Source organism: Neovison vison, chromosome 5 (assembly GCF_020171115.1).
Source record: "Neovison vison isolate M4711 chromosome 5, ASM_NN_V1, whole genome shotgun sequence".
Classification (NCBI taxonomy): domain Eukaryota; kingdom Metazoa; phylum Chordata; class Mammalia; order Carnivora; family Mustelidae; genus Neogale; species Neogale vison.
Window position 1 is genome coordinate 37078772 of NC_058095.1, and position 11716 is coordinate 37090487.

General features: G+C 39.7%; 1 protein-coding gene across 2 annotated transcripts in view; it reads left to right on the forward strand.

Moving 5' to 3' along the window:
- The window catches only part of TUBD1 (tubulin delta 1), a 31461-nt gene extending 22325 nt beyond the window's left edge, over positions 1-9136 (forward strand). For both annotated transcript variants that reach the window (XM_044248543.1, XM_044248544.1), the window contains 3 exons: positions 2804-2944; positions 6814-6997; positions 8957-9136. In XM_044248543.1, the coding sequence (XP_044104478.1) occupies positions 2804-2944; positions 6814-6997; positions 8957-9059 (428 nt within the window). In that variant the 3' untranslated portion in view covers positions 9060-9136. The remainder of the gene's footprint in view (positions 1-2803; positions 2945-6813; positions 6998-8956) is intronic.
- Positions 9137-11716: the final 2580 nt, after the last annotated feature.

Below are 11716 nucleotides of genomic sequence, written 5' to 3' on the forward strand. Positions count from 1 at the left end.
CAGGACCCCAGGATCACGACCTGAGCTGAAAGCAGATGCTTAACCGACTGAGCTATCCTTGTGCCCCTATCACAAGACAGTTGTAGAACATGTCGATCACTTCAAAAAGATCCTTGTGTTCATCTGCAATCAATTCCCATTTTTATTCCTACTCCCAAACAACCACTGCTATGCTTTCTATCTCTATAGATTTGCCAATTTTGGATAAACCATATAAATGGAATTAGACAATATACAGTCTTTTGTGTCTGACCTTTTTCTTTTTTCTTTTCTTTTTTTTTTTAACGATTTTGTTTATTTGTGTGACAGAGAGAGAGATCACAGGTAGGCAGAGAGGCAGGCAGAGAGGTGAGGGGGAAAGCAGGCTCCCTGCTGAGCAGAGAGCTTGATGTGGGGCTCGAACCCAGGACCCTAAGATCACGACCTGAGCCGAAGACAGAGGCTTTAACCCACTGAACCATCCAGGTGCCCCTGTGTCTGACCTTTTTCACTTCATGTCTTTGAGGTTCATCGACGTTGTAGTATATATCAGTAGTTCAATTTTGTATCAACTTCAGTATTGCTGAACGGTATTCCATTACTGAATATACCACATTTTCTTTAGATGTCCAACAGTTGATGAACGTTTAGCTTGTTTTCACTTTGTGTCTGTCATGAATAATGCTGGTGTGTGCATTTGTATAAAGTCTTTGTGTGGACATATGTTTTCAGTCTCTTGGTTATATACTTGTAAGTGGCATTGCTCGGTCAAAGGATAAGTATGTGTTTAATGTTTTGTAAAATTGCTGTACTCTCCAAAATGGCTGCACCATTTTACATTCCCACAAACAGTTGAAGAGGGTTTCAGTTTTCCACATCCTTGCCAACACCTGACATTGTTAGTCGTTTTGATTATAGCCATTCTAATAGGTGTGAAGTAGTGTCTCCTTGTGGTTTCATTTTGAATTTTCCTAATGACTGTGATGTTGAGATCTGTTAAAGTGCTTGTTAGGTTTGTTTATCTTCTTCCATGAAATTTCTATTCAAACATCTTTCTGATTTTTATTTATTTATTTTTTAAAGAGTTTATTTATTTATTTAAATAATTTAATTATTATTATTTAATTATTATTATTAATTATTTCTCTCAGAGAGAGAAAGAGAGAGAGAGAGAGTGCGCGAGCTAGCACACAAGCAGGCAGAGTGGCAGGCAGAGGCAGAGAGAGAAGCAGGCTCCCTGCTAAGCAAGGAGCCCAATGCGGGACTCGATCCCAGGATCCTGGGATCATGACCTGAGCTGAAAGCAGCGGGTTAAGCTAACCCACTGAGCCACCCAGGCGTCCCTCTTTCTGATTTTTAAATTGGCTCATTTGTGTTATTATTGAGTTCAGCATGCCAAAGTTTTTAGTTTCTTGTGTTTTTATTTTCATTGAAAATCAGTTTGTGGCTGAGTGCTGAAATTTATCCCTATCCTATGTATACTTTAATAGTATTTTCTTTTTTTTAATTTAAATTCAGTTAGCCAACAAATAGTACATCATGTTCAGATGTAGTGTTCAACAGTTCATCAGTTGCTTATAACACCCAGTGCTTATCACATCATGTGCCCTCCTTAAAGCCCTTCACCCAGTCACCCCATCTTCTTACCCACCTCCCCTCCAGCAACCCTCAGTTTGTTTCCCACAGTTAAGAGTCTCTCTTGGTTTGTCTCCCTCTCTGATTTCTTCCCATTCAGTTTTCCCTCCCTTCCCTTATGGTCCTCTGTACTATTCCTTATATTCCACATATGAGTGAAACCATATGATAATTGTCTTTCTCTTCTTTTTTTTCACTCAGCATAATACCCTCCAGTTCCATGCACGTCAGTGTAAATGCTAAGTATACTCATCCTTTCTGACGGCTGAGTAATATTCCATTGTATACATTAAGAGTATTTTCTTTTTATTTATTTATTTATTTATTTATTTAAAAAAAGATTTTATTTATTTATTTGACAGAGAGAAATCACAAGTAGACGGAGAGGCAGGCAGAGAGAGAGAGAGAGGGAAGCAGGCTCCCTGCTGAGCAGAGAGCCCGATGCGGGACTTGATCCCAGGACCCTGAGATCATGACCTGAGCCGAAGGCAGCCCCTTAACCCACTGAGCCATCCAGGCACCCCTAAGAGTATTTTCTTAATATTTCTACATGACTGGTGTCAGTTTTCAATCCTATTTTTGTTTTATGTTTCTACATCCCTTAACATTTTTGTATGTATTCTATATAGAGTAAGGTTCACCTTTTTAAGTGTATGGTTCTATGAATTTGGACAAATCTCTATAAAATATAACCTCCACCACAATTGAGATAGTGTTTACATCATCTCAGAAGGTTCGTTCATACTTTGGAGGCACTTACTGCCCCTGACTCCAGCCCCTAGCAACTATGGATCTGAATTTCATTATGGTTGTGCCTTTTCCAGAATGTTCTGTAAATGGAATCATACAGTGCATAATTTTTTGAGTCAAGCTTGTTTCACTTACCATAATGCTTTTGAGATGTATCCCTGCTATTTGTTATGTGTATTAATAGTTTCTTTTTACTGGTGAAGAGAAATCCATTGTATGTACCTACCCCCATCCTTTAGTACTCTATAAAGAAATACTTCCTGCCTTTCTCGGGATTGAATAGTTTGAATCATTTTGGGTCAACCAGATACGAATTTTTAAACATTTAGTAGAAAAAAAGCAACTATTAAAATTTATGTAAAATATACATACTGTAATATGCTTTTCTCTTCTTATTCTGAACTATTTATAAAATCTTGTACTTTTTTTCTTTTGGTAGGTATTGATTGGCACGTACAGCCTCCTTTATCAAGACTTCCTACTCTGGGTAAAGCATCTCTCAACAGGGAGCTTCAGTTTAACACTTCCATTGCCAACTTGGTCATCCTTCGTGGGAAAGATGTACACAGTGCAGATCTGGGTAAGAAGTTAAGGTGAAATCAATATGTACATTCTGCACATGTACATGGTAACACATTTTTTTTTTAAAAGATTTTATTTATTTATTTGACAGAGAGAAATCACAAGTAGATGGAGAGGCAGGCAGAGAGAGAGAGAGAGAGGGAAGCAGGCTCCCTGCCGAGCAGAGAGCCCGATGCGGGACTCGATCCCAGGACCCCGAGATCATGACCTGAGCCGAAGGCAGCGGCTTAACCCACTGAGCCACCCAGGCGCCCCAGTAACACATTTTTTTAAAAAAAGGAAGTCCCAGGTGCCTGGGTGGCTCAGTTGGTTGAGCATCTGCCTTTGGCTCAGGTGGTGATCCTGGAGTCTGGGGATTGAGTCCCATGTTGGGCTCCCTCTCAGAGGGAATCTCCTTCTACCTCTGCCCTTCACCCTGCTTATGCTCCCTCTTACTCGCTCTCTCTTTCAAATAAATAAATAAAATATATTTAAAAAGGGAAGTCCCTGAATTTATTTCTATTTTATTTTATTTTTTTTTAAGATTTTATTTATTTATTTGACAGAGAGGGAAAGATCACAAGTAGGCAGAGAGGCAGGCAGAGAGAGGAGGGAAGAAGACTCCCCGCTGAGCAGAGAGCCTGATGTGGGGCTTGATCCCAGGACCCTGAGACCATGACCTGAGCCGAAGGTAGAGACTTAACCCACTGAGCCACCCAGGCGCCCCTGAATTTATTTTTAAAGAAAGGAAAATCATAATTATGTGTTTCTATCAGTTACTATATGATTGGACACCAAAAATAGAAGCGATTGAAACAAGATACAGGTTTTTTTTTTTTTTTTTTTGGCGACTCTGGTGGGACTCGAACCCAACAAGATACAGGTTTAATTCTTTTTTTTTTTTTTTTTTTTAAAGATTTTATTTATTTATTTGACAGAGAGAAATCACAAGTAGATGGAGAGGCAGGCAGAGAGAGAGAGGGAAGCAGGCTCCCTGCCCAGCAGAGAGCCCGATGCGGGACTCGATCCCAGGACCCTGAGATCATGACCTGAGCCGAAGGCAGCGGCTTAACCCACCGAGCCACCCAGGCGCCCCAGGTTTAATTCTTTCTTTTGAGCCTTGCTGTTCTTTTTGTCCTCACCTTATGACTTCCTTTTGTAGTCCCAGACATCTGTTTGAGCTTCAGGCATCAAACCACATAGGAATGAGCATGCCACCAGCCTCCTCCTAGAGTTGCACACACTGGTGTTTATACAGCTTTGATTGGGGCTGACTTGTGCTACACCTAGCTACAAGGGCGACCATGAATACAGTTAAAATTTGGGGGTTCTCTTTCTAAAGAAGAAGGAGAGAACAGGTCATGTAGCATAACCAGTGGTCTCTGTGACAAGCATTTTGATATAAAACTTTCAGGAAGTTCAGAGAAGTACTCTTTTAGCTTTGTGTTTTTATGGAAAATCTCCAGGTTCGTCTTATCTTTATTTGATGGTTTTATGTTACTGGACACCCAGCTAACTGAGCCACACAGGTACTCCTTATTTGATGATTTTAGCAGTATCAGGTTGCCTGCTTCTAGCTGTAATATTAAAAAAAAAACAAGTAATCTAGTTCCTATAATACACCTTAGATAAGAAAGTGGTAATTAGAAGGAATCGTTTCAAGTCTGTCAAATGGTATACTTTCTCCTACCTCAGAATATTTTCTTCATAGTCTTCATTTCAGATTTTAAATTGAGAGAATAAGAGGATATATAAAGTAAAAACTTCCAAAAATGTATCCACAGCACATGACATACAGAAAGGTGTTCTGACAAAGGTATTTACTACAATATCTATCACACAAAAATGCAGAAACAACCTCAATGCTCAACAGTAGGAAATGTGTTAAATAAATTATGGTATATTCATATAATAAAACTTTATGAGTGATATTTGTTGACATGGAAAGGAGGTTCACAAAATATTGGTGAATGAAAATAGATTACAGAACAGCATTTTTGCAAAATTACAGACTCAAGGTCAGCAAAATGTTCATGGTCTTATTTGGGTGGTGACATTTCAGATGTTCAGTTGACTTTTAAATTTTCTTTTTTTTTTGTTTAAGTTTTTATATAAATTCCAGTTAGTTAACATATACAGTAATACTAGTTTCAGGTGTAGGATTTAGTGATTCATCAGTGACACACAACACCCAGTGCTCATCACAGGTGCCCTCCTTAATACCCATCATCCATTTAACCCATTCCCCGCCTACCTCCCCTCCAGCAACTGTCAGTTTGTTCTCTGTAAAGAGTTTGTTCTCTGTAAAGGGTCTGTTTTATGGTTTGCCTCTCTCTCCCTCCTGCCATGTTTGTCCATTTTGTTTCCACACATGAGTGTGGTATTTGTCTTTCTCTCATTGACTTATTTCATGTAGCATAATACACTCTAGCTCCATCCACGTTGTTGGAAATGGCAAGATTTCATTTTGTTTTATGGCAAAGTAATATTCCATTGTATATGTATGCCACAACTTCCTTTTTTTTTAAAGACTTTATTTCAGAGACTGAGAGAGTGAGAACGCAAGCTGGGAGAGGGGTACAGGGAAAGGGAAAGAAATCTTTAAGTACACTCCCCACTGAGCAGGGAACCCGATGCAGGGCTCAATCCCACGACCTCAAGATCATGACCCAAGTGGATATCAAGAGTCAGACACTAAACTGACGGAACCACCCCGGCACCTCTGTATACCACAGTTTCTTTATCCATTCACAGTCAGTGGACATTTGGGCTCTTTCCATAATTTGGCTATTGTTGATAATGCTGCTGTAAACATTGGGGTATATGTGTCCCTTTGAATCAGTATTTTTGTATTCTTTGGGTAAATACCTAGTAGTGCAATTATTGGGTCAGAGGGTAGTTCTATTTTTAACCTTTTGAGGAACCTCCATGCTGTTTTCCTGAGTGGCTGCCCCAGTTTGCATTCCCACCAACAGTGTTAAGAGGGTTCCCCTTTCTCCACATCCTTACCAACACCTGTTGTTTCCCATGTTGTTAATTTTAGCCATTCTGACTGGTGTGAAGCAGTATCTCATTGTAGTTTTGATTCGTATTTCCCTGATGATGAGTGATGTTGGGCATCTTTTCACTTGTCTGTTGACCATCTGGGTGTCTTCTTTGGAAAAATGTCTATTTCTGTCTTCTGCCCATTTCTTAACTGGATTATTTATTTTTGGGTGTTGAGTTTGATTGGTTCCTTATAGATTTTGGATATTAACCCTTTATCAGATATGTTATTCACAAATATCTTCTCCCATTCTGAAGGTTGCCTTTTAGTTTGGTTGACTATTTCCTTCATTGTGCAGACTTTTTGTCTTGATAAAGTCCCAACAGTTAATTCTTACTTTTGTGTCCCTTGCCTCCAGAGACATATCTAGTAAGAAGTTGCTATGGCCAAGGTCAAAGAGAGTGTTACCTGTATTCTCCTCTAGGATTTTTGATGGATTCCTATCTCACATTTACTTTCCTGAATGATATGAATTATTTTTTTTTTACAATGAATATGGATCATTTATCCAAAAGCAACATAAAGCTAGTTTTAAATATATTTTTATTTATTTATTTTTGTGAAAGATAAAGAGTGTACACGAGCAGGGAGAGGGGCAGAGGGAGACGCAGACTGCCCACTGAGCAGGGAGACAGATGCAGGACTCATCCCAGGACTCTGGGATCATGACCTGACATGAAGGCAGATGCTTAACCAGCTGAGCCACCCAGGCTAAAGCTAGTATTAGAAGGCAAAACAACAGGAGACTAATGATGAAATGAATTAAAAAATAAAGTTTATTAATTTGTTTCTAAAATTAATGATTTATGATGTAAACAATGGCTTGTGTTGTTTTACTCTAGGCGGATTTAAAGATCCAGCTCTCTATACTTCTTGGTTAAAACCTATTAATGCTTTCAATGTGTGGAAAACCCAGCGAGCCTTTAGAAAATATGAGAAGTCTGCAGCATTGGTCAGCAATAGCCAGTTCTTACTAAAACCACTTGATACAATTGTGGGCAAAGCCTGGAATATGTTTGCTTCAAAGTAAGTAAAAAATAAATCTACAAACCTTTCTACCTTAGGCAGATAATACCTTAAAACACAAAGCAGGATTTGGAATGTTTTAGTCTGTTTGGTTTGCTGTAACAAAAATAGCCCAGACTGGGTATCTTATAAACAATAGAATTTCTCAGGAGGTCTAGAGATTAGGAAGTCCAAGGTGAAGGTGCTGGCAGATTTGATGTCTGATGAAGACCTACTTCCGGGTTCATAGGTGGTTTCTTTTCCTTGTGTCTTCAAATAGCCAAAGGGGCAAAGAAACTTTTTTTTTTTTAAGATTTTATTTATTTATTTGACAGAGAGAGATTACAAGTAGGCAGAGAGGCAGGCAGAGAGAGAAGGAGGAGGAAGCAGGCTCCCTGCTGAGCAGAGAGCCCGATGCGGGACTCGATCCCAGGACCTTGAGATCATGACCTGAGCCGAAGGCAGCGGCTTAACCCACTGAGCCACCCAGGCGTCCCAAGGGCAAAGAAACTTTAATGGGCCCCTTTTAAAAGGCACTAATCCCATTCATGAGGGCTCTACCCTTGTGATCCAATCACCCACCAAAGGCCTCACCGCCTAATACCATCACCTTGGGGGTTAGGATTTCAATGTATGAATTTTGGGGGAACATAAACATTCAACCTACAGCCTGGAGTAAGCACAATCACCACTCTGTAGGTGTGAAACTGGGTCATGTTAGTTCAGGTGTCATTTTCTTATCTGCATAGTGGGTCTACACTGAGGAGATGCAGTGAGGATTAAATGTGATACCCATGTAAAATCACCTACTACAGTGCTGTTATTGACTAGAGGAGTCATTTCTTCATTTCTAAATGAAATGAAAGTAGAAATTTCATTATGAGGCTGGACAATAACATAGTTTTCCAAAATAAGACCCTTGGAAGAATGGAAGAGATCCCTGATCTTCTTCAACAAGAAATCTTACAAGTTCAACTCTGTCTGCTAAGAAATGTCTGCTTGGTACTAAGAAATGTGTTATCAGATTTCCTGACCTCGCCACAATTACCTCGTGTCAAAGCAAAATTTCCATATTAATGGGCAAGGCCTCTACTATGATTAGCCAGGATTCCCAAGGGCCCCCCATCCTGCATGTGGCCATTCCATAAGCCCCCACACCCAGGACTGTGAACTCTGTCCTTTCCTGGTATTGTTCTCTTCCCACTCCCATTAAATGGCCACAGCCCTTATTACCTCAGTTTAATCCAGGTCTGCCTTTGCTCGACATTCTTTTTAACATGATTTCTCATTTGGGGGGTACAGGGTATTCATAGAACCACCTGGCATAACTACAAATTAAATGTCTGAAAAATACTTGGGAGACTTCACTTCATTCCTAGAACTGGATTAATGTATTTCTGAAATTTCAAGGTTTAGGTGAAAATTCTCAGGCACTTTTTAGAGTTGATACTGAACCCAGTCATCTCTGTAGGGTGATGAGTATGTACTGGGCTCGATAACCAAACCTGAACATGCTTCTTTCTCCTATTGCTTCTTTTTTTTTTTTTTTTTTTTTTAAAGATTTTATTTATTTATTTGAGAGAGAGAGACAGTGAGAGAGAGCATGAGCGAGGAGAAGGTCAGAGAGCAAAGCAGACTCCCCATGGAGCTGGGAGCCTGATGTGGGACTCGATCCCGGGACTCCAGGATCACGCCCTGAGCCGGAGGCAGTCGTCCAACCAACTGAGCCACCCAGGCGTCCCTCTCCTATTGCTTCTTATTGTCACACTCTTAGACACTAAAGAGACAGGGAGCTTGACATAAACTTTTAGTTTGCTAATCTTTGGAATAAACATTGAAGCTAATCTAAGACATTTAAGAGGTTCTGCCATCTTCAAGTATTCATGAACTAGGAAAGTTCTACTTATTGTTTGATTTTAAGAGTTATTCATTTGACTGATTTTTTTTTTTTAATTTTACATTTTCTGTTTCTTTCACCAGAGCCTACATTCATCAGTACACAAAATTTGGACTTGAAGAAGAAGACTTTTTGGATAGTTTCACATTGTTGGAACAGGTTGTTGCCAGTTACTGCAACCTCTGATGTCGAACAAAGGAAAAATATGTTAAGTCATTTTTGGGCTAAAATATTTTCTTTTCTTTTTTTTTTTTTTAAAGATTTTATTTATTTGACAGAGAGAGATCACAAGTGTAAAAACCATTACTTTTAACTTTATTTATTTATTTTTTAAAAGATTTTTATTTATTTATTTGACAGACAGATGACAAGTAGGCAGAGAGGCAGGCAGAGAGAGAGAGAGAGAGGAGGAAGCAGGCTCCCCGCTGAGCAGAGAGCCCGATGCAGGACTCCATCCCAGGACCCTGGGATCACGACCCAAGCCGACGAAGGCAGAGGCTTCAACCCACTGAGCCACCCAGGCGCCCCATGGACTAAAATATTTTCAATAATACTTTCTCTGTAAGGTTTTCAAATCTCTACCTGTTAAAGTAACAAAGTTGAATGCTGTTTCCTTTGGCATGCTATGACCACAGAAAAGGAGGAAGACCTTTTAAATGGAGAATGTCATGTTTTCAATGAAAATGTCTACGTGGTATTTTCATTAGTAAGAAAGAAACTGGTACTTGTATAAAGGAATTTGGAAACACTTTGCTGAGATGTTGGAACTCTGGAAGTATCCAAAAAAGGGAATATTCTGTTTTGTCCCCATGTTTCTAAGTCTTCACTTCTTTTTTTTTTTTTTTTAAGCTTTTATTTATTTGAGAGAGCAAGAAAGAGCAAGCACACAAGCAGGGGGTGGGGCAGAGGGAGAGGGAGAAGTGGATATCCTGCTGAGCAGAGAGCCTGAGGTGGGGATCAATCCCAGGACTCTGGGATTATCACCTGAGCCAAAGGCAGATGCTTAACCAACTTAGCTAACCCAGCTGTCCCTCTAAGTCTTCCTTTCTTAATGCCAAAAAGTATTCACTAGTGCCACCTGGGTGGCTCAGTCCCTGGGCATCTGCCTTCTGCTCAGGTCATGATCCCAGGATCCTAGGATCCAGCCCTGCCTCGGGCTCCCTGCTCATGGGGAGCCTGCTTCTCCCTCTCCCACTCCCTCTGCTTGTGTTCCCTTTCTTGCCGTGTCTCTATCAAATAAATAAATAAAATCTTAAAAAAAAAAAAAAAAGGATTCACTAAATACCAGCTAAACTTTCATTTCACCACACAATTTGAAGCTAAGAAATTGCAGTTCTGCATTTTTAAAAAATTTTATTTTTATTTTTTTAAAGATTTTATTTATTTATTTATTTGCCATAGAGAAAGAGAGAGACAGCATAAGCAGGGGGAACAGAGGGAGAAGCAGGCTTCCCATCAAGCAGGGAGCCCAATGCGGGGTTTGATCCTAAGACCCTGGGATCAGGACAAGAGCTGAAGGCTGATGCCTAATGACTGAGCCACCCAGGAGCTCCTGCAGTTCTCCATTTAATTGAAGTGGATGCTTTGAACCACAAGAGGGAGCTACTGTCAAATGCTAGACCATGAACTTTTTCACTATTTTCTTCTGTAACAGTTAAGATTTTCCACTTGAAGCAGCTATTTAAAAATAAACATCAGATTTTGTTAATAAACGTAAATCGTGCCTAAGTACAAAAATAAGTAAATTTTTGCTTTTCTTAAATTTTCTAGGCATCAGAAAATCAGGTCACTTTTTCTTTTAGATCTTGAAATGCAAGAGCAGAAACTGACTATATTCAATTAGTGCTTTCAGATTACTTATAGTATTTAGCTAGGATGGAAGATGTTATGCCTGTCAGAAAAAAGGGGTAAGAGCTTTCATTAAGGGGCACCTAGGGCACCTGGGTGGCTCAGAGGGTTAAGCCTCTGCTTTCTGCTTGGGTCATGATCTCAGGGTCCTGGGATCAAGCCCCACATTGGGTTCTCTGATCAGTGGGGAGCCTGCTTCCCCCTCTCTCTGCCTGCCTCTCTGCCTACTTGTGATTTCTCTGTCTGTCAAATAAATAAAATATTAAAAAAAAAGAGCTTTCATTAAAATTTCACGAAGTTGAGAAAATTACCACCAAGAAAATACTGTCCTTGATGAAATTGACACATACAGATGTGGGTTTCACTGAGAAGAACAAAACACACTTGGAAATTGGCAACTGAAATTGAGAGTAATTGTGTATTTCAATAAAATACGTCACATGCAGTGTATTAACAAAATGTCAAATAGGAAACAAATAGGAACATCTGCCCCTTCTGCCAAATCTACCAGTGGTGATTTATTTTTATATGGAAAAATGACAGTTCACATCTTCACTGGTTTCTTCCTTTTCTTTCCATATGGAAATGATTACTTTTTTGCTGTTTTTCTTATCAACTGTTGCTATGATTTAAAATACTGAGCCATATCTTATTTCTAAGGAATGTAAGAAGTGGTCTGTTCAGCCACTAAAAGGCACACCCCTCTGCTGCATTTTGTTAACCCAAGTATACTTGAAAAATAATCAGATAATGATTTTTACAAAATAAAGTTAAGGGGCGCTTGGGTGGCTAAGTGGGTTAAAGCCTCTGCCTTCGGCTCAGGTCATGATCTCAGGGTCCTGGGATCGAGTCCCTCATCGGGCCCTCTGCTCAGCGGGGAGCCAGCTTCCTCCTCTCTCTCTCTGCCTGCCTCTCTGCCTACTTGTGATCTGTCAAATAAATAAATAAATAAAAATCTCTTTAAAAATAAATAAATAAAGTTAAAAGTAATGGTT